Below are 27,001 nucleotides of genomic sequence, written 5' to 3'. Positions count from 1 at the left end.
TGGAAGGCGTGCCATCAATTTTTTTTAATAAATACATATTAAATACTCATTTAGTTAAACGCAAATAAGATTGCGTTTTAATATATAATCTCTCTCTCTCTCCTCATTATAATATATATAATTTTAAAATAAGATTGCGTTTTAATATAACATATATATTTATAATTTTTAAACCTAATTTGGCATCATAATGATATGTACGAACGACAACTACATGTCAACAAAACAGATCTTATTGGACGGCAGCCTTGTTGCTTCTTCTTCACAGTTCCATCTCCAAGAAGTCAGAAGTCTTTTCTTCTTCTTCCCCTTTCTATTCTTCTTCTTTCTTCACAAAATCTTCTTCTTCTTCCTTGATCCTTATTTATTTTTTTTTGAATGACAATGACTAATATTTAAATCTTACCATCTTTTATTTTTTTTTTTTGTATATTTCTTCTTTAAGTCACATTTCTATCCATCTATGTTTTGGTTTTGTAAATAAACATGTATATAGTGTATATATATATATATATATAATATATATATTTATTTTTATATTATAGTGCGCCTCACGAAAAAAAACCCGCGCCTTTTTGTGCGCCTTGCGCCTAGGCTCCAGAGGGCCATGTGCCTTAGTGGCCTCGGGCATTTTAAAACAATGATAAGGCAGATTAAACAGAGGAGGTCGCACTCCAGTCACGATTCAAACTTTATTAGAGGAGAACAACATTAAAGAAGAATATAAAAAAAAAAAAAAGATAAGATTTAAATATTAATCATTGTCATTCCAAAAAAAAAAATAATAATAAAGGATCAAGGAAGAAGAAAATTTTGTGAAGAAAGAAGAAGAAGAGAAAGGGGAAGAAGAAGAAAAGACTTACTAACTTCTTGGAGATGGAACCGTGAAGAATAAGCAACAAGGCTGCCGTCCAATAAGATTTGTTTTGTTGACATGTAGCTGACGTATGTACGTATCATTATGATGCCAAATTAGGTTTAAAAAATTATAAATAAATAAATAAATATATATATATATTAAAACACAATCTTATTTGCGTTTAACTAAATGAGTGTTTAATATGTATTTATTAAAAAAAATTTGATAGGCGCGCCTCAACGATTCGTGGAAGGTGCCAGAAAGCACGCGCCTTCTGTCGTGCGCCTCGCCTTTCCTAGGCGAGGTGCCACCGTTGCGCCTTGCGCCTAGGCGTGCGCTCGGCCGTACCTTTCAAAACATTGATCAGAAGGAAAAACTTTCATGATGAATGGTACAAAATTCTCAAAGCCATTCAAGCAAAAATCACGGCCTATGGATCCTTTCCCCTTTTCAGCCCAACAAGGCCATTCTGAGATGTAAAGATATGGAACAAACAAAGTCCTTGGGAATTACAAAGGATGACAGAAGATGGGCTCTTACAAAATCCTATTCTCTCCTTGGAGCCATAATGAATTTCACGATGAACAGGTTGTCCCCTCTTATGGAGGATGGATAAAAGTGAGAGGCCTCCCAATTGATAAATGGAACATGGAAATTTTTCAATATATTGGGGAAGCTTGTGGAGGACTAATTGATGTGGCAAAAAAGACCCTTAACAGAATAGATATGATGCAGATCAGTCTCAAAGTTAAAAAAACCACTCTGTTTCCTTTTGGCTAAGGTGTTGCTCCCTTCATCTTCATCTTCGGCCTTTAGCTGTATTGATTGACCCTTTTTTTAATGCAAATTATCATATAGGAGTTATTGCCAGAATCCATGGCACACCGGCCAAACTTTGGGCAAAAAATGGCACAAAGAAAGGAATTTTCAAATTTTTCCGCGGATGATTTTACACAACAAAAGTACTCTTGTGAGGTTGACAATACCGAGCAGACACAGCAGAGGTTTCCTTGTGATGTGGACAATACAAAACAGCCTACTATCAGCCAGAAATTGTGCCAAACTTTGGGCAAAAAATGGCACAAAGAAAGGAATTTTCAAATTTTTCCGCGGATGATTTTACACAACAAAAGTACTCTTGTGAGGTTGACAATACCGAGCAGACACAGCAGAGGTTTCCTTGTGATGTGGACAATACAAAACAGCCTACTATCAGCCAGAAATCTGCCCTGCTCACTGAAATTGCTTCCAAACCCAACCAAATGCTTGATAAACCACTGGTTAATAATACTTACCAGAGGAAATCCACCTATCCTTCAACTACAATCCCTTCTATCCCCTTTTCGGCCAACTAGATGGGACCGACCCATCCTTCACCAACACCTCCATTAAACCCATCCCTGGCCCTACCACCCTCCAACTTTCTCTCGGGTCCTACACAACAATCCTCTGTCCCAACCCCCACGCTTTTGGACCCTAGCAGCCCACATCTTGCCCTTGATTTTGAAAAATTAGCAAGAGATCTCACCTCATCCACACTCCAACCAAACCTTGACCTACCATCCCCATCTGAAATCCCACACATTGACCTAAAAAATGTTACTATCATCCATAAGCCAACTACCTTCATTACTAGCGACAAATACTCCATTGCTATCATCCCTCATTCCTCCGAAGTTGACGCCGATTACTACCTCACTAGTCCTCTTCAGAGTGCCCTTGGATCACCCAGCCACAAGGATTCGCATTGGCAAGACTTCCTTTCCTCCCCACCACCTTATTATAACTCATTTCCCATGAATCCTATGACTCATCTTGCTGCTCTGGCACCCTGGTTTGAAGAATATGGCCTCTGTATTCGATCGATACCTACGAGAAAGAACAGGAACAAACTTACATAAAAGCAAAAGAGGGGCTTACGTGAAATCAAGAAATTGGATGCTCCATTTCTTATGATAAGAAAGCTAAGGCCAATCAGAGAGGGTTCTCAATCATCCTGATATTAATTCTCTCTTGGAACGTTAGAGGACTCAGATTGTGGAGGAAAAGAGCCACCATCAAGAGATAATCACCACCCATCAATTGTTATCCTCCAAGAAACCAAAAGCCGTGATATTGATCTTGTTTTTATTAAATCTCTTTGGAGTTTTAGAGGGATTGAGTAGACTTCAATGGATGCTAATGGCTCTTCCGTAGGCATTCTCATTATGTGGAATGCTCCATCCTTTAGTGCCTCATCAATTACAAAAGGTGCACTCTCTCATTGTCCTTTTCACTCTAGCTGATAGTTACAAATTTTGGTTAACAGGTGTCTGGCCCTCAATATGAGTTTGAAAAGGAGTATTTTATTCATGAGCTCCATGATCTCTTCTGCCTTGTGGATGAAAACTGGATCATTGGGGGCGATTGTTCATTGGCCCCACGAAAACTCTAATGGTTGCAGACCAAATAGAAATATATTAGCCTTCAACTCCTTTATTGACCATGGGGAACTCATTGATATACATCTGACTAATGGAAGATTTACCAAGTCTGATTTTCGCACGCCTCCTACACATACAAGAATTGACCGGTTCCTTTTCTCTGATTCTATCATCTCAAAATTCATTGATGCATCCATGAAAAGAATGGACAGACCAACATCAGACCACTTCCCCCTTCTTTTAACCCTTGGAAACCAGAAATGGGGACCTGCACCCTTCAGATTCGAAAATATGTGGCTAAACCACAAAGGTTTTCTCCTATTTGTTGAAACTTGGTGGAACAACCATCCTTTAATAGGGCATCTTGGCCATGGCTTTAACCATAAGTTAAAGGGGCTGAAGTTGGCCATCAAAGGATGGAATTTATCCGCTTCTGGTATCATTGAAACACAGAGAGAAGATACTCTACAAAAGGAATTGGCCACCATTGATCAGGAATCTGAAAATGGCCCCATCACTTGCAATATTGCTGATAGAAGACATTTGATTAGAAAGCTCCTATCCTTAAATGCAAACGAGGAAATCAATTGGAGGTAAAAGTGCAAAATAAACTGGTTGATCAATGGAGATGAAAACATGTCATTTTTTTCACAAATACGCCGCTGCCAAGAAGAGGAAAAACTGCATCACAGAAATCATCAATGACCAGAACTTAAGTTTGGTTAGAGATACTGACATAGAGGCCGAATTCATTACATTTTACAAGGATCTCTTCACCAAAAATCTAGGTAATCGACTTATTCCACATCCTCTGGAGTGGGATCCTATTAGTCAGGAACAAGCTAGATTCTTGGAAGCCTCCTTCATAGAAATTGAGATTTGGATAGCGATAAAGGCATTGGGCACTAACAAAACTCCAGGGCCTGATGGTTTCACATCAGAATTCTTTAAAAAATCATGGAACATTCTAAAATCTTACTTAATTAGAGTGTTCCAAGATTTTTTTGAGAATGGAATCATCAATACCAATGTGAATGAAACTTATATATGCCTTATACCTAAGAAATTGATGCCAAGAAGGTGGGAGACTATCGACCTATTAGCCTTACTACGGGACTCTACAAGATTATTGCTTGTGTTCTATCAAATCGCCTCAAGAAAATCCTCCCATCTATCATCACAGTCTACCAATCAGCCTTTGTGGAAGGTAGACAAATTTTGGATGCATCTTTGATTGCTAACGAGATCATCAAAGATTGACATGCAAAGAAAATTAAAGGGGTGGCCATCAAGCTCGACATTGAGAAAGCTTTCAACAAAGTGGATTGGGATTTCCTTGATGAATTGTTAATTGTAAAGGGCTTTGGCACAAGATGGAGACAACGATCAAAGGTTGTACATCCTCCACAAATTTCTCTATCATTATAAATGGCAAACCTAGAGGGAAATTTAAAGCAACTAGGGGCCTTAGACAAGGTGACCCATTATCACCCTTTCTTTTCATCATCATCATGGATAGTCTCAGTAGAATCCTCACTTTGGCAGATGCAGAAGGCTTCATTAGCGGATACCCTATCCCAAGTTCACCTCTAAACATCAATCACCTCCTTTTTCCAATGACACATTACTTTTCTCCATCAACAATGAGAGGAAGATTGAAAACCTCTTCAATTTGATCACCCTTTTTTAAAATGCTTATGGACTCAACATCAATAGGCACAAATCTGAATTCTTGGGTATCAATTGTGAAGATGAATGGGTGGATTCTATTGCAACAAGATTTGAATGTAAGGTGGGGAAATGGCCTACCACATAATTGGGTCAGCCTCTTTATGGAAAACCAACTACAATAACCTTTTGGCAGCCGATTTTGGACAAAATAGACAAAAGACTACACTCTTGGCAACACAATTTCCTCTCAAAAGGAGGTAAACTAACCCTTTTGAAAGTAACTTTATCCAATCTACCTATCTACTATTTCTCCCTCTATTGTGCCCCCGGAAAAATTGTCGATGCCATTGACAAATGTTTTAGAAATTTCCTATGGGTCCATAGGGACAACAAGCTATCTCATTTATTAAAATGGGATAAATTGAAGAAACCTCGGGATGAAGGGGGATTGGGATCACAGACATTAAACAACAAAACAAAACCCTCGTTGCCAAGTGGATTTGGCGTTTACATTTGGAGAGGTCTGGAGGATTTTAATCAAAGTCAAATACGAGTCACATCACTTTGATCTCAAGGCAGCCGATAACAAACGCATCTCAACTAGAAATTCTTGGAAATACATTCTGCATCAAAAGGATCTTATCTATGGGAATATCGCGTGTGTTATTGGAGATGGCTCCTATATAGCTTTTTGGACATACATTTGGCTTGCTGGTTCCACACTCAAACAAACTTTTCCCAGACTTCTTTGGCTATCTAACTCCAAAATTACTTCTATTAAGGAGGCTTGGAATGTTACAAATCGTGCTTTGTCCCTAAACTTTAGAAGAAATCTCAAAGACAATGAGATATAGGAATGAGCTGCTCTTACCCATCTCCTTCCAAGTTTGAACCTTACTAGTAGAAAGGACCATTGGACATGGAAACTCAACCATATTGGTTTTAATACAAAGTCTTTATACTCTTCCCTCATGTCCAATCCGCACTCATCTTCGGCCATCTTTTGCAGAAAATTGTGGAGCTGTCCCTGCCCGAAGAGAGTTAAATTTCTCCTTTGGGAAATCATAAATTCATGTCTAAACACTATGGACAGGTTACAGAAATGTTGCCCATGGATCAACCCATCTCCCTCTTGGTGCTGCCTTTGTCGAATAAACAATGAAACTATTCAACATTTTTTCTTTGACTTCCTCTTTTCTAAAGGGATATGGACGGAAGTCTTTTCTGCCTTCATCTGGTATGTGGCTTTTCCAAATGACTTATTAAGCTGGCTTCACCTACTAATCAGCTTGACTCCTTTCAAAGCTGTCAAAGGATGTCTCTGGTTAAGCATCATTTGGGGAAGATATGGGATGAAAGAAATGCTAGAATCTTCCTGGTCAAGGCCAAGACAACAAAGGACATTATTGATACCATTACCCACAATGCTTTTTTTTTTTTTTTTTTGTGCAAAGATTTACTGGCTATACATAGTCATAGTTTTTCTTTCCTAGTTGCAAATTGGAAACACTTTTGCACTCCCTATGAATGGGTTTTTTTATACGTCCTATGATTGGGGTCCTCGTGTACCTTTGGATATCTTTGAATATTTCATTTAATCAATGAAATTGTTTCTTATCCAAAAAAAACTAAATAATATTTTCAGACCCACATAAGCAATATTGAATTATTACACAAATACATATTATATAGCCTCGTCACTCTTTTTCTTCCTTCAGATTCACCCTTGTGACAGGCTGTATCTCTATACTTTTATCTCCAACGAGCTGAGATATATGGAAGCTAGCAAATCCTAGGCAAATTATTATTTTACCATATTCCTGGCAGAAGTTGCTGACCTCTTCTCTGACCGTAAAAAGTTGTAACCACCAAATTGCCAAGAAAGCCAAATTCTTCCTATGGTTCTTAGAGTTGGAGGAATTAATACTTGTAACATGGTTCAAAGCATCCCTACCTAAATCTCTAGGGTAACTTTTCCAAGAGAGAGGCTGAGTAAGCAACTGTGAGGGTGTTGGTAGGGGATATGTTGGGAATATTAGTAGGATAGTAGTAAGGGTATTATTAGGTAGGTAGGTGGTTATGAAATTTGGTTATAAATCGAGTGGAAAAGTAGGGAGTTAGGCATTTTGTAAGTGAACTAGATCTTGGAAGAGATCTCAAGAGGGAGGGTGCATGTACCTTGAATTACTTGTTTATATTGTAATTACTCTGGATATTGCAATGTAGTTGTTTTAGTATTTTCATATATTTTCTTGTTAGGAGTTGTCCTAACAGTAACCTGCTCTTCTTTTCAAGATTTGATTTGGAGAGTGAAATTTTAAGCCTAACTCTTGAACATAAAATTTTTCAGTACTTCTTTGGTTTTTGACTTACTGTTGGTGTTTTTCTCTCGCTGAACTCTGAAGTGCTTTAAGTTTTAACATTAGTCCATATTCTGATCGTGGGCAATTAGAAGGATTATTATTATTATTTTTTTTGGTGGTAATTTATTTTGGTGTTGGCTTCAAAGTATTTCCCCTCTTCCCTCTCTTTTGTACCCTACTTTTCTTTATTAGAAAGTTGTCTTTTATCTCAAGGAAACTTTCATCTTTAGAACTGGAAGATGAATTTGATGACAATTTGAGCCATGTTGATGATCTCTTGCAAGAGCCTGAGGCAGTAGATGAGGAGTTAAATATTTATGACAAGAAATGTTACGATGGAAATAATGATTTGCGGGGAAATAAAACCAAGCAAGATGCTGAGAAATGTTATGATGGAAATAATGATTTGCGGAGTAATAAAAGCAAGCAAGATGCTGAGAAATTGGCAATTGAATTACTTGCAACAAGGTAACATTATGTAAATTGTGATTCCTGTCTTTGATTTTCGAATCTGCACTACTTTGATTGGACTGATGTCACTGCCAAGTAACGCAAAATGAGTTTCGGACAGATTCGTGTGAGCTAGGAAGTATGGATACGTATTGGGCACACTTAAAGTCATGTATGAATTAAATGTTATTTTTTTCAAATTTTGGACATGGCTTGGACACTGCTTTGGAAAATATTTAACCTAAAAATTAGGGGAAAAACTGAGATTTTCTTTCTTTGTTTTTAATTTTTTAATTTAAATTTTTATTCTTCCTCTAGTCATAGCCAACTCAATCCTTTTATATTTTTTAATATTTAAGATATCATTAATTGCCTAAACTTTTTATGTTTTTAATGAAGTGTATCTGTTTTGATTTTAAATTAAACCTTGGGTAAGTGTGTTTATTTATACCCTTCATTACCTACCGTTTGATAAACATCGTGTGAGACTTGTAATATTATTAATTAAATCCATAAATTATCATTAATGGTTCAATTTAGACTTAATCAAAACTTCATTGAAAATCCATCCTTGCACAATTTTAAATCGTCTATTTTGTTAATCTAACATTTAAAGAAACCTACACATGTAAGAATTGATGCATGGACGATTCTCAAAAGTAATCACAAAGAATTAAAAGTGATTCACTTATGATAATTTAGGAGTCCAATTAATATAATTTTTGAAATGGATTTTTTTTTTTTTTTTGAAAAGGAAAAGTTTATATTTAATTGATACAATTATAAGTTTCACACAATATTTTTCGAACGAAATTTGAAGGAGGGTGAAATTGGATACAATTGGGAAAATTCAGAGTTTAAATTGATACAACTATTAGTTAAGGATTCATATAACCCCCAATGTTTAGTAGCATGGATTGATATTTTCCTTGTATTTTGTATGTATATGTGTATATATATATATAGTGTCCCCAATGTGTTTGTGTCCTACTTTTGTAGAAATCTACATGTCGCCATGTCTATATCGTGTCACGTGCTGTGTCTGTGTCTCATGTTTGTGTCTGTGTTTCTTAGTGTGAATATTTTGAAGACTTTGAATTATATATGAACTGGTATAAAAATTCTGTATTTTTGTGGGAAATTCTGCTTGTGACAAATAATAGTAACGGGTAATAGAATTTTTAGAGAGGTGGAGAGATCAGGTGAAGAAGTTTGGGAGCCGCTAGGGTTTAATGCCTCATGGGTGTTAGTTACTAAGCCCTTTTACAATTATGACCTTGGATTTGATACCATTTATGTAGCTAGGGCCGGACTCTCTTTCTGTTGGGAGTGTTTTTCTCTTTTTTTGCCCCCTTAATATATTCTTTTATTTTTCTCAGTGAAAGTGTGGTGTCTTATCCAAAGGAAAATAATAAAGAAAAAAGAAATCTTAATGTGTGGGAATAATTTATCATATGTTATTAAAAACAGAATGAAAAACCTGATGTTACTGCAAGAGCCTTTGCTTGACCTATTTTTATAATTGGTTTACATGCATTTGCTTAGGCAAGGAGAATTTAGAATATTAAGCTTGTGATTGCATTCTACAGAGCCTTTACTGCAGTTGAGCTGAGGAAAAAATTGCTTGGCAAGAGGATCTCTCCGGACACAGTGGAAGTAGTGATCAATGATTTCAAGAGCAGGTTCTGAATGGCTACTTAACTTCTTATAATGTTTGTAGTCATCAACAACTTTTCGACAAATTAGCCTTCTACATTTGACGCGTTAGATTTGAATTTTGAAGTCTTAGGATGTGTTAGGTTTAACCTTTCAAGTATTTAATTTTGAAAAAAAATTGAAGAGTTTGACAACCATTTAAAATAGCTTATGAAATACTTTCAAAGTGTATTTTTAAACCGTTTTTATCAAAAGAGTTTAAATAAAAATGATTTTTTTGAAAACATTTTTTTACCTAATCAATCCAAACAGGCTCTTATTCAACCTTAGTTGCAAAAGACATGATCTGACTCTCATATGACATTAATCTTAGCCCTCTAATTATATTTTAGGGGGTTGATCAACGATGGTTTATATGCCGAAGCATTTTCTCGTTCGAGGTGGTCTTCCTTCAGTTGGGGACCCAGGAAGATCAAGCAGGTAAGTGCCTCTATTTTCATTTGTCACCCAGCTAAAGCGTTGATCTTCTTTCTCGTCTTTTTCATCCTTTTAACTTCTCATCATTGATAGCAAATGTAGTTGGTAGGACTAGACAAACTTGTTTACCAGTTGGGAACTTTTTTGTATCAATTTTATGATACTGAGAGTGAGATGCAATTTTTTGAATCAGGCACTAGTAAATAAGGGGATAGGAGGGGAAGTTGCTCAGAAGGCAATTAAACTGGTTTTTGAAGATGGTGAAGAATCAAGTGATGGAATGTCAAGTGTGGGATTGTCAAAGGTTTCAATGGATCATTTATTTGTCCAAGCCTCGAAACAGTGGATGCGAGTTCGGGATGCACCGGAAGAGACTAGAAAATCAAGAATAATTAGGTGGCTTCAATACCGGGGTTTCGACTGGGGTGTTACTAGAACCATTCTAAAGAAGTTAGAAACTGAGTACCCTCCTTAGAATTTTAATGAAAAAAAATTCAAGGATTTGGAGGCTTTTTGACCCTCATCTGCTTGGGAAAGTATGGATTTTGGTTGCTTTTTATGATAGCAAATCTGATTTCATTTTATTTATATTATCGTGTTTCCTTCCCCTCTCTCTGTGTTATAAATAGGAAGATTTGATAGAGGGACTGAATGAATGAAATTTAGGAACAAAAAAAATATAGTTATCAGAAGGAGTAGGTCTTGTATAGCCTTTTCAAACACCTCTAGATGGTAAAAATATCCATATCGAAGAAAAGAAACAATTAAATCGAACATTTTTTTTAGAATAGATGATATTATTATACAACGACAAGGGGGATCTCACAGCCCGGGATCAAGGCATCAAAGCATCAAAGTACAAGCAAAGACAGGGTAACAAAACCCAAAACAAAGTCTACAAGATAAGATCAGAACAAAACCATCATAAAAAAACAAACTCCGCAGACCACCAGAGAGAAAGCCCGTGAAAAGAAACCAAAATCCCACAAACAAGGGACAATAGCAAAACAAAGAACAACGGAAAGTACAACAAGAAAAAACATCCGTAAACACACTATATAAAACCAAGAAGATCAACCCGCCAGGAAGAATCACGAGCACGAACCGTAGAGACCATAAGGTGAACCAGAGCTGACACCGACTTCGGTCTACTTCCATGCAGTCGTCGATTACGTTCTTGCCAGATGTAGTATATGGAAGCACACCAGAATACATGAAATAACTTACTACACACCTTCTTACTCGATCCCACTCGACACAACCAACTCAAACTCCACATCCCAACTCGCCACCCGATGCAACGAGCCCAACTGACGCAACACACTAGACCACACATCTCTCCCAAACCCACACTAAAAAATAAATGATCTCGCGACTCCACATCTCCCCCACACAGAAGACACCCCTCCTTTGACAACACACTTCAACTCCTCAACCAATCCTATGTACCCAACCTGTCCCTCACAGCTAACTACGCACAGAATGAGTGACGCGGAATACCACCCCCCGCCCACAAAATACTAGCCCAAGACACCCTAGGACGACGAGGACGCAAACTCTTCCACGCACTAGCGATAGAAAATCGACTACTCACATCCGGCACCCACACCCAATAATCTTCCCCCTTTACCCTAGGTCCCACTGCCTGAATAAGACCCCAGATCTCAAGAAGCTCTCAAGACACTGTAGGCCAACTCCAACCTCCCTCACCATCTATGAATTCCGACAACCGCGCCTCTAAGCTACTCCCTGCATCATAAACCACCGTAGACTCGTATGAATCTAAAATTGCACCCCCCGGTAGCCAAGGATCCCACCAAACAAAACAAGACTGACCATCGCCAACCATCAAACGATAATAAATTTAGCTTAAATTGTAAGCTTGGTCCCTATAGTTTGAATAAAGTTAGAATATAGTCCCTGTGATTTATAATTAGAATTTAGTTTCTATGGCTTAATAAAACCTTTGTACTAAATTATAAGGATCAAATTTACAATTTAACCATAAATTTACTAATAAAGCTTAAAATAAAACTTTATCAAAACATGTGCCTCCAACATGGGTTTGGAATTATCATGTCATGCTCAATGGCAGGTCTAGAACTTTTGTTTAGGGGATTTACTTCACATTGAGTACATATAATTTATAAATAATTCTCAAAATAATTAATTAAACAGTTACTTTTTCGTACATCACTATTGTCCCTAAATTGTTATATAATTTTGTCATCTATTTTATCAAAGAAATGTTTTTCAACATGTTACAAGATAATAATTCATTCATTGATCTATTTTTTAATTATTCGTAATTGTTGCAATTGATAAGATCAATACTAAGGTGAGCAATTGATATACTGATGACTAAACTTTATCTTTAAATGTCATCATCATTTATAGGGAAAACTCATCAATACTTGTTAGCTCAGCAGGCGTATTATCTAAACGCACAACAATGACTATATTTTTAAAGCTGATTTTCAAGAATAACAAGTTCAATGGTTGAAGAATGTCTGAGATAAAATTGGTAAGACAAATAAATTTTTGTTTATCAAAAGTAACAAATGAGTCATTTAGATTAAGACATGTAATACAATGAGCAATTCAATATTTGTTTAAGTGAAACAATTATTTAATTTTGAAGTTGCATATTAATAATTGTATAAAAAATCTTAACTCAGATAATGGTGCATATTTTTTATTTCTTAAGATATTTGTTATGCCTCTCTCAAATAAAAACACATCATTTTAAGCATTAACATTTTATGTTACCAAAAAATTTAAAACTTCATCCAACAATGAATTCCAACTCGATCTCTCATTGATTGTAATCTTACTCTACAAATCTTGATCCAACTCCCTACATTTACAGTATCTTGATCTTTTAATGATTCATAAGATAGCTATGCATATGGAAAATGTAGTCAAATGATTGAATTAAACTTGTTAAAAAATTTGTTTCAAATTTTTGTTTAGAATGTGATCATCATCTACAATTGTCTCAAGTACACCAAAACTGTTGAGAACACTGAAATAAATGTCATTAGGTTGTTGTAATGTGATCCTTATCATGTATGTCTGTCACAACCCACTCTAGATTACCCTACTTAACCTAGGGTGTGACATGCTTACAATAGTTTCTAACTAAATGGGAGAACGTATTGTCAAACTCTAAAAACGTTTTACAAAATAGGTGGCTAACACAAACTTTCTTTTTAATATTATTATTAGAAATTCGAATACAAATTTGGTAATGGTTTTGTTATTAACTCATGTGTACATTTTCAAGAGCTACTCTTACAAAATTTCGATATGTTTTGATTATTTTGAGTTTTGAATTTGTTTATTATTTCCATTATTTTTATAGAATTTTAAATTTCTATTGAAAATGGGAAAAGTTTCTTATAAACTTATTTTCTTATGTACTCTTAACAGTCATTGGGTTTTTTAGTCAATTAATTTTCTTAAATTTTCCACTAGGTAGCATTTGAGGTTCCACGACCTATAAAAGTTGAGATATGCTACCAGTTTTGTTTAGATTTCACATATGAATTTTTCCATTATTGTTTTGACTTATAACTATAGTAGCTAACGTAGTTTCAAATGATTTAATGAAAACTTGCAATCTCCAGGTATATAACATAACAAATCTTTAGTCATATATTTTCTAAAATGTATTTAGTTTTTTTTTATAAGGTTGATAATAGATTCCATAATTACATTGGGATCTATTGTCGGCATGCCACATCTTAGGTTTGGTATGGTAGCATGGGACGGAGTGTGACAATGTCCTAGATGTTAACTCACTACTTCCTAATTTAATCCTTGTCCACTTGACAATTCACCATTATTCAGAGTTTCAAAAGTTACAATATTATGTTTTTCTCTTGAAATATTTTGCTGTCTTGTTGATGATCCAATAACATTTACCATATTTGCAACCGAAAGAAATAAATTTAATGGTCTGCATTTAGACCATGTTTACTTTAAGCGAATGAAAAAGGATGAAGCTAGGTTGACTCCAATTGGACCATCAATTGAAATGGGTCTGAAAGGTAAAATGATTTTATTGTGTTTGTTGGTGTTTACTTATCAAATTTTTCAAAAGTAGTGTCACTGTCATTGAGACGGTTTATTTCACATCATTAATCGAAACTTAAAATTAAATAGACTAAACTACCCTCATCAAATGTTTTCCTATTAATAACACGCCCATTGACGAGCATCTCAAACAATCTATCTACTGTTTGAGACCATTCCTCTTGGCTATGTTGAGCTTCAACTCCGTACTTCCCTTTGTTAGGGTTCCTCGGAGTAGTTCATTCCCTCGCCCATCTGTAAGTTGAACATTTTTATGCCATTGAACTTTTTTTTTTACTTCATTTATACTACAGTTGTCTTCAACTACCTGTTCAAACAACTATAATTAGGGTTACGATCAATCTATACGTCCTATTGATTCATTTCAATTTCGAACTTGCTTGTTCCCTGTCGTTACTTCTCTAGTATTAATAAGATTCTATTACCCTATTTATAAGTGATCAGTAAGTAATCCCTTCGTTTATCTTCACTATTATCGACATGACCTGATTTATTTTATGATCTGATTATACTTACCGACAAAAATATCGTTCGTCAGTCTATTCGTTCGTCGATATGAATGTTGTTTGACGTTTCGTCCTATTCCTATTGTTTAATAGCAGTAAGTCGATAAGTCGATAGCGGTAAGTCGGTAATGGAGTCGGTAACAGCAAATGGATGAAATCGTCTGCATTTCTTGCTTGCTAACTATTTTTTTCATGAAATGTGGCAATTTTTAGATAACACATGGCAGAGCCTCAATACAAGATTCATCCAAACGAATGGTTTCCAACACAATATACAAGTCTATCCCATATCAAGACTACAAATGTGACCATTAAGAGGAAACTCAGTGAAACAAAACTCGATGCTTTCAAGAGAATAGTATTAAGTTGTTATATTGACCTGAATATCATTTTCAGCAACAATGTAATACATGAGGCCTTACTGAGGGAGGTTGTCCATGTTTGAGAAGACTGCATTATGTGTGATGTTAGAGGATCGCTTCTGACTTTCGGCAAGCTAGAACTCCTACTAATGACAAGGTTGTGGCCTTCTTTTGATGTAGTACCACGACTTACGACTGAGGGCAATCATTTAAAAGATAGGTACTTCCTTGGTTGTGGCACACTTACTGTATTTGATTTGGAGAAAGAGTATCCGAAATTGGAGTTTGAAAATGACGAGGATGCTGTGAAAATTTCTTTGGTATACTACATGGAGCTTACGATGATGAAAAAAGACAAACACACTTTCGCTGATTCAACATTATTTGTTGATGTCGATGATGTTTTCCATCTCAATAGCATGGGCTGGGGAGCCTTCTTATGGGAGGAGCTTTATAGATGACATTGGTCAAGAAAGCAAGGATGTATTAAGATAATAGTTCATCTAACCCGTCGTATATCATAAAATTCAGTCTATGTTTCCACTTGCCTTTCAGATACTTAAATTACTGTTATGATGTTTTTCAATTAACCAGTTTCATGATTCTAACAATTCTCACGGCTCATTTTCATAAGTTTGGCTATATGAGACACTGTCAATAATACATGGAATCGTTGCGACCAAAGTAAATAAGAAATTCACTCCTCGTATGTTGAGATGGACTTGTGTTCGATCCATACCATGAACCATGTTGCAAGGTAAAGTGTTCGAATGCACATCGATAAGTGTGTGAATAAACCTATGTTCATGTCATTACCATTTTCTTGTATTGACATTAGCATTCGACATTATGACAAACTAAAATTACGAATGTGATACATATATAGGATGAAGAGCCATTGTATGTAGACACGCCAGTGCATGAGAGGCAAATACATGTACCTGATGTTGGGTTTTTTGTCCTAAAACTCGTAGATGGTAAATGTAAATAATTGACCGTCATCAATAAAGAGTTATCGATGTTATTGCAATAAGTTTTATTGATTGTGTTGTATTCTTTGTCTTAATAACCCTAAATCCAATAAACTAACATTCTAGGCTGTTATGAGTCTTGATCTATATGTGGAGACATACATGGATCAATGTTCAAGATACAACCTAAAGTGTCTATAGTACAGAGATAAGGCTGGGTACCTTATCTTGGTGACACTATGGATACGACCTACATTGTATTTGATACAAATGCACTGATCCAATGCGTTCGTGTAGGTGACATGCGAGTGGGGTATCCCTGAGTTTGCATAAAATGGGACCGCAAAATAGTAACCACTAGATGTAACACCGTTGACTAATTATATTTCTATTTCAATAGGATGACTTAGTCAACTTAGTCTTAATCCTAAGTGTTTTATGAACTCTTGTTCATAAAGGATTATTCTTTGATTTGTATGGGTGAGAGTGGCTAGTTTGCCGACTCAATAAGCCCACCATTTTGGGAACAAGACCAAGTGAGGAGCTGAGAACATAAAAATACAAGATGGAATTCAATCATTCCCGTATCTAGGGTAAATAGATGAGTGTTCCCTTAAGTGGTGTTTCTCAAACTTGAACAAAAGGCCCTACTCTCTCACTGGCCTGAGAGGAGTTTCTGTTTAATGGTTGGACCATAAGCAGGTTGTTCATTAGAGTGCACTAGTACTTAAGGATACAGAGGTAACCTGAGGGTAAAATGATAATTTGACCCAGTTGGTGTTACGAATACTCATGAAAGACTAACTTGCTATTATCGGTCTATATCCATGGACACAAAAATACGTTTGTAGTGATAAGAGTGGAACTGTGGGTCTTTCATGGAGGGTACCCACAGTTAATGAATATTGATTAATTTGGTTGATGAGTTTAACCAATTAATCTCATATCATTGGAGCTTCTGATCTGTAAGTCCATGAGGTCCCTCCCTAGCTCGTAAAAGGAATTGAGGTAACTATGTCTTGAATTAGATTGAAATGTTCAAATTAATTTATGGGAGAATTAACTATTTGAAGGAGTTCAAATATTAATTTAATGTGAATTGGATTCATATTAAAACTATAGATTAAAATTAATATGTATTTGATACACATTAAAACTATAGGTTATGAGAGAAATATGATTGAAAGAATTCAAATATAGGCTAAATTAAATATTTGATATTTAATTTAGTAATTATTTAATTGAAGAATTAAATAATTATTTAATTTAATTTAATTTAATTAAATGAATTGAATTAAAAACGATAGATTATATAAGAGATATTTCATTTAAATATGGTTTAAATTAAATTACTAATTAAATAAGATTTAATTAATTATGAATTTTAATTAATTAAAAATATAATTCCCACGTAAGGGAGTTATATGAAACGTGGGAGATCCCACGTTCCTCCTTCTCTGTTAATAAAAAACCACTATGTTTCTTACCATAGAGAAGACACAATACACAAAACATTTCTATAATTTCTTTTCTCTCAATTTCTCTTTCTCCAATCTCATTTATTTTTTTATTCCTACAAACTACACCTCAACTCTAAGGATTGTAGCCTTGTGGTGGAGTTGAATTCAATCCAATTGGAGAATTGACAAATTCAATCAAGGTTTCTACGAAGGTAAAATTTCTATCACTTTTCTCTGTAATTTCAATGCACGCTTAACCTAGGATCTATTTTACAGTAGGTTGTAATTTTGTTAGTCTATGTAATTTTTCTGAACTTCCTAGTATATGGGTATTTCAGCAATCCTAAATCAATAACGACTTTGGTTCTGAGATTTCCACTGCGTTAGGGCTTTCATCCCCACACCTGAAGCATGTGAAGTCGTAATGCAACGGTTGCCACATGTAGTCCTCCAATCAATTTCTCTACGTCCTCCTGTTTATGAATATAATACAGCCCAAGATGATACATTTGTGCATGACACTTCCACAAATGATGCAATGCGTAACAATGACACTATGTCTGTAAACATGCCAATAAGTACTACATGCATGCAACAGCCTTGGGTACCATTGGCGTCTACCTCAATGTGGATTGCTTAATCACAATAGAGTGTGGCATCCATGTTATTGGTGATAGGGTGGACGAGCTGAACAACAAAATGAATGACATCATGATGATGACGACGGATATATGCAGCCGCATGAGGTCGATAATAGAGTTTATTAACTCAATCTCAAAGGTAATCTTAATAACTATATTTTTTTAAATAGTAAACTATAAACCCAATGATGGCTTATGACAAGTGTACTTATACGTGATTTTCATGCTATATTTCTAACTTAAAATCATGTTACATTTTTCTTACATTTTTTTTTTTTTTTTTTGAAATGGAATGCCTAATCATTTATTTCTATTTTTTCTGTACATATTTTGTTTACTACATGAGATTGCCTTTAAAATATACCACAGAGAGATTAAAGATATAAGGAGTTGATAATAACACATGCATGCAAAGAATAGGATGACTCAAAACAAATTTGTGTCAACTTTATCGATATAGTGAATACACGATAGGTTGATAAGCATATGGAAAGTTGGAATTTGTAAAATTTATAAAACATTTATCGACCAACATGTCGGTTAACCATTATCGGCTCTATAATCGAAATTGGTGTATCGATAGGCATCCAGTGAATGTGTTTTTAAATGTTTACTGATGGGTGCATCCGTAAAGCTGTATGTTATGATATCCGAGGGTAAAAGATGGAAATTCGTCATAAAATATTTTAATAAATAAGTGGTTCCAATGCATATTCCAACTCAATCAGATTGAGTACCTTTTGAAGATCAATCGATCTACAAGATTTGATTACAAATGGTATGGTGGACCCCACATCTAATGCGATTATGGAAGAACGTGTAAACTACATCAAAAGCAATCGGATGGACCCATTGAACAAAATACTGATTGATTGATACCCATTCACCAATGTAAACGTGGTCTTTGTTATAATATGTATTTATATTGTAATTACGATTAGTTGTCATTTATTGTAATTTTATATCTCCTAGACTAGGGTTTCTTAGTCACCTTTATATACATATGTATGTGTGTATCTTCAGCTTGATTAAATAATAAGATCATTATTCTCTCCAAAAGTATTGAGAACATGGTATCAAAGTAGCCTAGGGTTTAGAATATTCGTTTGACAGCTAAGGGTTTATGCTTCTCACAAGATTAGAGTTTGAGTGGTCGTTTTTCTACATCACCCATCCCAGGAGAAGCGTCATCACTGTCCGCTCGAGTCTGCCATCGTCAGTTGTCTAAAATGCCCGCGCGTGAGGCTCATGCACCGCCACAAAGAGGTTCCTTCGTCGCCACGCGCCAGTGTGTGAGACCATCGTTCCACATTCCATCAGTTGGGCTCTTTCCGACTCATCTTTTCTGATCATTCTGTGTATTTGGTTCCATTGAAATCTACTGGGTTGTGAGTTATTTGGAAAAAAAAAAAAAAAAAATACCCTTTTGTGCTTAGAGTTTATTGCTGTTTTGTTTCAATTTGGAGCTATTTGCTCTTTGGTTCATCTGTGATTTCTATTCTGATTTGCTTTTTCCACTCATGACATCTACAAACTGTTTGTTAGCTCATAATGAATGACGTGAAGCTTATAGTAGTATCTAATGTAATTTTTCTAGCGTCAAAGATAACTGACCACAAGTTAAATGGATCTAATTACTATGATGGGTGTTAGACGATTCAATTTTATTTTCTTAGTACAGATATGGATGACCATGTGATTGAGGAGCCACCAAAAGATGATAAGAAAAAGACTTGGCTTCGCGATGACGCTCGACTTTATCTTCAGATTAAAATTTTTATTGAAAGTAAGGTTATTGGTTTTGTAGATCATTGTGATTATATGAAGGAATGCTTAGAATTATTAGAATTTCTATACTCTGGAAAAAACGTTCATCGAATGTTTGATGTCAGTATATAATTCATTCGAACTGAACAGAAAACAAAATCTATTATAAGTTACTTTATAAGACTTAAGAAGACAGCTGCCAAACTTGCTTTACTATTGCCATTTAGCCCCGATGTCAAAGTTCAATAAGCTCGACGAGAAAAGATGGCTGTTATGATTTTTTTTAATGGACTTTTACCTGAGTTTAGAATGGCTAAAACACAGATTCTTTTTTATTATGAAATTTCATCATTAGAAGAAGCCTTCAATCGTGTACTTAGTATTGCGAGTTCTCAATCCGATTTGTCTGTTTCTCAATCTAGCTCTTATGAGTAAGAATAATAGTAACTCCCAGGGCACTTCAGAGATGACTAACAATTTTCAGAAGACTAGTTATGATATCGAAGATCAGATTCTTAGGAAATCGTCTGTCACTATTTTCATATGCTAGGACATATGAAACGTGATTTTCGGAAGTTGTTGTATAAGACTCAACGATCTTAATATGCTCAGATAGCTTCCACCAATGATATGGTTGAGAAGTCTGTTATCATCTATGCCGACAACTTTGCTATATTTCAAGTATTATAGGAATCCTTGTAGGGATCTTCTTCATTAAATCCTATTGCCATCATTGTCAAGAGAGGTAATACGAAATGTCTTCTTACATCATCTATCAAACGGGTCATAGATTCTGGTACCACTGCTTATATGACAAGTAATTCTAACCTATTTTCTACGCCTTTGTCCTTTATCTCATCTTCGACTATCACTTTGGCAGATGGATCAACCTTCTCTATTCTTGGATCTGACACCATTTCTCTCGCTCCATCACTTTCTTTGTCCTCTGTATTACATTTGCCTCAATTTTTTTTAATTTAATTTCGATTAGCCAGCTTACTCGTGACCTTTACTGTTTTGTCTTATTTTTTCCTTGTTATTGCTTGTTTCAAGATCGTACGATGAAGAAGATTATTGGTAGAGGACATGAGTCGGAGGGCCTTTACATTTTTGACCACCAGATATCGAAAGTTGTGGCTTGCTCTGAGTTACATCCCCATTTGAAGTTCATTGTCATTTGGGTCATCCATCATTGTTCGTGTCGAAGAAACTTTATCCAGAATTTCGTTCCTTGTCGTTTTTGAATTGTGATTCGTGTCAGTTTTTTAAATTTCATCGTCTTAGGTCTAGTCCTAGAGTTCATAAATGAGCCAATACCTTTTAAGTTAGTTCATTTTGATATTTGAGGTCCTTGTCTAGTTGTGTCCCAAATAGGTTTTCGTTACTTTACTACTTTTGTTGATGATTATTCTCGTTTGACTTGGTTATGAAAAATTGTTCTGAGTTATTTTCTCATTTTTGTGCTTTTCATGCTGAGATTCGAAATCAATTTAATGTCTCTATCAAAACCTTGCGAACTGATAATGCTTGGTATTTCTCTCATGTACAATCTTACTTATGTGGTTATGACATCATTCATCAATCCTCTTGCATAGACACTTCATCTCAAAATGGAGTTACTGAAAGAAAGAACAGACACCTCCTCGAAACAACTCATGCCTTATCCTTTTAAATTCATGTTCCAAAGCAATTTTGGGCTGATGCGGTGTCCACTGCTGGCTTCTTGATTAATATAATCCCTTCCTCTATCCTTAATGGAGAGATTCCATATTGTACTATTTTTCCTACGAAATCTTTGTTTTCTATTACCCTTAAGATCTTTGGCTGTGTTTGTTTTGTTCAAGATATACGTTCAAATCGTACCAAATTAGATTCGAAATATTTGAAATGCATATTCTTAGGCTATTTGAATTTTCAAAAGGGTTATCGTCGTTAATTTTCTATACTAAACAGGTATCTCGTATCTCCTAATGTTACATTTTTCAAAGATATACCCTTTAGTTCATCACCGTCGAGTCCGTGTCAGAGGGAGGATGATGATTTTTTTTTTTTATCTATGAGATTACCTCTTCTACATCATCCTTTCCCCCATCTTCCTTTGTGTCTCTTCTTTCTGACCCTCCGGTTACTCGAGTCTATTCTAGGTGTCCCCCACAACCTTCAAACCCATGTTCTCTACCATTGGCTTCTTCGACATCTGATCTGGGACCAAGTGATGATCTTCCCATTGCCCTTCAAGAAGGTAAACACATTTGTACTTATCCTATTTCTTCGTTTGTTTCGTATACCCAGTTGTCTTCTCCCACTTATTCCTTTATTACATCTCTTGATTCCACCTCTATCCCTAACTCTGTTCATGAATCTTTATCTCATCTCGGATGGGGTAGTGCAATGATTGAGGAGATGACTACTTTGGATGATAATGGTACTCGGGATCTTGTTTCGCGTTTGGCTGGAAAGAAGGCTATTGGGTGTAAATAGGTGTTGGGATTGGTGTCCTAATTCTCCCGGAGTCTCGTTGTTTTGTAAAGATACATATTGTTTAATGAATAAAATAAGTATTATTTAATTCTGGCATTTACTCATATCTAATAAACAAAACTCTTTGGTTATCTTATGTGAACTTAAGCATGTATATTTGATATACAAGTGGATCATGCCTTAAGTGACAACCTAAATAGGTCTGTAGTATAAGAATTAAGGTGGGATACCTAATCCTGGTGATACTACGGATACGACCCGCTTTATAGAGGTTTGTAAATGTTGTAAACTACTACAGATGGTAGATCCTGACCATTCATATGGAGACGTGGAGCGGGGGTGTCCTATACAAAGAGTTGTATAAGATCTGGACCACGAGATGACTAGACTCTGTATATAATGCCGTTGATACTAGAGACTTGTATCTCACCTAAATGACCATAAGTGACATGACTTCAATCCTAAGTGTTTTGGGAACTCCTCCCTTTGAAGGCGGTCCTTTGATTAGTATGGGTGAGAGTGGCCAGATTGCCAACTCAACATCTCAACCTTTTTGGGACTTGTCTGATCTGGGAGCTGGGAACTCAATCCACAAGATGGAATTCACTTCTTTCCCGAAGTAGGGATAAGTAGAGAGATTGCTCCTTTAAAGGCTAATTCCGGGGCTTGAACATAGTGGCCACAACTTCTCTTTGGAAGAGAAGACTCAATCATAGTAGGACTATGATTTATGTTCATTAGAGGGATCAGTGGTACTTAAGGAGACAGATGTAACTACAGGGGCATAATGGTTATTGGCCCAGCTGTACTTACGAGCGATCTGTGAAGGGTTGTCGCATTGCTAATTGATTAAGATGGACACATAATATATCTGTGGTAAGGAGAGTTCAGCTGTCGATCTTTAGCGGAATATCTGGCAGTTAATGGATGGTGGTTCTTGTGACTAAAGAGTTTAGTCAGTTATTCATGTACCGTTGGAGCTTCGAGCTACAGGTCCATGAGGTCCCCTTGGTAGCTCAATGGATTCAGTTAAGGATCAGTTCTTGGTGTTGATTTGAAATGTTCAAATTGACAAGAGGTATTTTAATTATATATGATATAATCGGTATCATGTATGAGGTACATCTAGTGAAGGATTGATGTAAATGAGATTTACATTAGGTACCATGGAATAGAAAAAGAACTATGGTTTATATGTTTCATGAGATGAAATATTAAAACTATAGGTTATAAATATAGTATGACAAGTTGGTTATCATTTATCTTTATAATAATATTAATTATTGGATAATTAATTCTTTTTCTTTTAAATAACCAAAGTAGTGGGTGGTTATTGATTCATGGTAACCATGAGTTTAAAAGGAAAATGGTTTTCCTATTTTGAAAGAAGTAGTTTTTTTTCAAACGATAGAAAAAGTTTTGAGTTTTCTTTCCGCACAAAAGAAACTCACGAAGTCGTCAAGTAAATTCAGACTTACTAAATGATCGCTGGCCCAAGGTAAACGATTGTGTAGTGTCTGTAGGTGATAGACCAAGCTAAACGATGAGCTAAACGATCGCATAGCTTTTGCTAGACGATCGCTTAGCTTTATCTAAACGATTGGACATTGACCTATATGATAGGTCTCCGCCATCTCCCACTTGCCCAGTTGTGTATGTGATTGGTGTTTCCTCCATTCGTCTGTCTCATACCAAGTCCGAACAGAGCCCGCTCTCTGGATTCTCACACGGAGAATACCAAGGTCGCCTTGTTGGTGGTGTCAGACTTAACTCGACACCGTTGACGTTTTTGGAGGCCGTTCGCTGTTGTGGAAGAGTTCATGACCGAGGAGATCATTGAGGATGAGCGCGAAGTGTTCGTGCTTTGTTCATTCTGTGTTGTGGTCGTGTAGATTGAGCATTCGAGGTTGCTGATTGTTCGAGCGGTCGCGCAACGGAGCGTGAAGACACATCCTCATATGTGCGTAGAGTTTGATCTCTGTTCATTTGAGTTTATTCATGCTTTAATTTCTCTATATGAATTGTGTAATCGTTTGTTTGAAGTCAACTGTAAATGTATTGTTCATTTATGATTGTAATTTGGAATAGTCTTGTTGTGCTACTCATGGAAATCTCGCTTCCGATTTCCTTCAATAGGTGTTTGCTATAAAGATTAATCTCAATGGAACAGTGGCTCGATTGAAAGCTCGTTTTGTTGCCAAAGGTTATGTCTAAATTTATGGGACTGATTATTTTGATACATTTTCTCCTGTTGCCAAATTAACTTCCATTTTATTATTTATCTCGATGGCTGTTACTCACAATTGACCTTTGCATCAACTTTACATTAAGAATGCTTTTGGAAAGTTGGGCATGATTGACATATTTGCTTCAGTTTGGTCAATTTCATACCAAAGATTTGGAGCCATTGAAGTACTTCTTAGGTATTGAAGTAATGAGAAGCAAGAAAGGTATTTATCTGTCCCAACGAAAATACGTACTTGATTTGTTGTCTGAGATAGGTAAACTAGGAGTCAAACCATGTAGTACTCCGATGATACCAAATTTGCAACTTACTAAAGGAGAATTGTTTAAAGATCCTGAGAGATATAGAAGATTAGTTGGAAAGTTAAACTATCTAACAGTGACATGACCTAACATTGTTTATTCTGTGAGTATTGTGAGTCAGTTTATGTCTTTCTCGACTGTGGATCATTGGGCTGCAGTTGAACAAATCCTATGTTATCTAAAGTTGCACCTGGATGTAGGATCTTATATAAAGATCATGGATACAAGGGTTGAATGTTTTTCAAATGCTGATTGGGTTGGATCTCAAGAGGATAGGAGATCGACCTCTAGATATAGTGTTTTGTAGGAGGAAACTTGGTGTCGTGAAAAAGTAAGAAACAAAATGTAGTTTCATGTTCGAGTGTTGAGTCAGAATATAGAGTATGACACAATGATACATCAAGTTTTATTTAAGATGGGATTCAGTATTACTGTGCCAGCTAAACTATGATTTGATAATCAAGATGCTCTCCACATTGCATCCAACCCAGTATTTCATTAACGAACTAAACAAATTGAAGTGGATTGTCATTTTATTCGTGAGAAAATACTAGAAGGGTTGATATCTACAGAATATGTGAAGACTGGAGAATAATTGAGAGATATCCTTACTAAAGCAGTAAATGGAGTAAGAATAAGCACTCTGTGCGACAAGTTGGGCATGATTGACATATTTGCTTCAGTTTGGTCAATTTCATACCAAAGATTTGGAGCCATTGAAGTACTTCTTAGGTATTGAAGTAATGAGAAGCAAGAAAGGTATTTATCTGTCCCAACGAAAATACGTACTTGATTTGTTGTCTGAGATAGGTAAACTAGGAGTCAAACCATGTAGTACTCCGATGATACCAAATTTGCAACTTACTAAAGGAGAATTGTTTAAAGATCCTGAGAGATATAGAAGATTAGTTGGAAAGTTAAACTATCTAACAGTGACATGACCTAACATTGTTTATTCTGTGAGTATTGTGAGTCAGTTTATGTCTTTCTCGACTGTGGATCATTGGGCTGCAGTTGAACAAATCCTATGTTATCTAAAGTTGCACCTGGATGTAGGATCTTATATAAAGATCATGGATACAAGGGTTGAATGTTTTTCAAATGCTGATTGGGTTGGATCTCAAGAGGATAGGAGATCGACCTCTAGATATAGTGTTTTGTAGGAGGAAACTTGGTGTCGTGAAAAAGTAAGAAACAAAATGTAGTTTCATGTTCGAGTGTTGAGTCAGAATATAGAGTATGACACAATGATACATCAAGTTTTATTTAAGATGGGATTCAGTATTACTGTGCCAGCTAAACTATGATTTGATAATCAAGATGCTCTCCACATTGCATCCAACCCAGTATTTCATTAACGAACTAAACAAATTGAAGTGGATTGTCATTTTATTCGTGAGAAAATACTAGAAGGGTTGATATCTACAGAATATGTGAAGACTGGAGAATAATTGAGAGATATCCTTACTAAAGCAGTAAATGGAGTAAGAATAAGCACTCTGTGCGACAAGTTGGGCATGATTGACATATTTGCTTCAGTTTGAGGGAGAGTGTTATAATATGTATTTATAATGTAATTATGATTAGTTGTCGTTTATTGTAATTTTATATCTCCTAAATTAGGGTTTCTTAGTTGCCTATATATATGTGTGTATCTTCAGCCTGATTAATAATAAGATTATTATTCTCTCCAAAAGTATTGTAAACAACTTTATTATTATTATTTTTGCAATAGCTATCAAAGCTAATTAGAGCTGTTGAAAACATAATGAATATAAAATGCACAATTGCACATTCATTTTCTCTTAAAATTAAAGTTTTCAATCCATCAAATCGCCCAACATTTTGTTTGTCCCATCTTATTTTTTTCCTCCTAAACTGACAATGCTTAATTTATGTATAGAAAACAATCCATCAATGGTTTCCTTAATCGGTAAAATGACTTGTACTAGTTAATATGTGCAATACCTGAAAATCGTTATCACGTTTGTCCACATATCTCAACACAATTGTCATTTGATCCTTTGAAGATATCTCCTTCGATATTCGATTATTCAGTTAAAATTGAAACAACTTATCACCGATATCTCTTATGCTTGCATTAATAATTTCTACCACAATCCAATTCTGAATATCATCTTTTTTTATACATGGGACAACCAGTTTCAAGTCTTGGGAGCATTTCTCAAACAACAACTTCAACGTCTTTATTATGGTCATCATAAAGAGTTTAAGAAAATTTCTTACATGTTTTTAATAATAAGTTTCC

At 35.5% G+C, this 27,001-nt stretch overlaps 1 protein-coding gene across 2 annotated transcripts in view; it reads left to right on the top strand.

Annotated features, from left to right (window-relative positions):
* The window catches only part of LOC120085566, a 14,519-nt gene extending 4,011 nt beyond the window's left edge, over positions 1–10,508 (top strand). Inside the window, exons 3-6 of one of the 2 annotated variants that reach the window (XM_039041608.1) lie at positions 7,601–7,784; positions 9,356–9,448; positions 9,815–9,902; positions 10,093–10,508. In XM_039041608.1, coding sequence (XP_038897536.1) covers positions 7,601–7,784; positions 9,356–9,448; positions 9,815–9,902; positions 10,093–10,374 — 647 coding nt within the window. In that variant the 3' untranslated portion in view covers positions 10,375–10,508. Of the gene's footprint in view, positions 1–7,546; positions 7,785–9,355; positions 9,449–9,814; positions 9,903–10,092 lie in introns of both variants that reach the window. The other variant, XM_039041607.1, reaches the window with a different exon arrangement.
* The last annotated feature ends 16,493 nt before the right edge of the window (positions 10,509–27,001 follow it).

This window comes from Benincasa hispida, chromosome 9 (assembly GCF_009727055.1).
Source record: "Benincasa hispida cultivar B227 chromosome 9, ASM972705v1, whole genome shotgun sequence".
NCBI lineage: Eukaryota > Viridiplantae > Streptophyta > Magnoliopsida > Cucurbitales > Cucurbitaceae > Benincasa > Benincasa hispida.
This window is presented reverse-complemented; position numbering and strand designations above follow the sequence as displayed.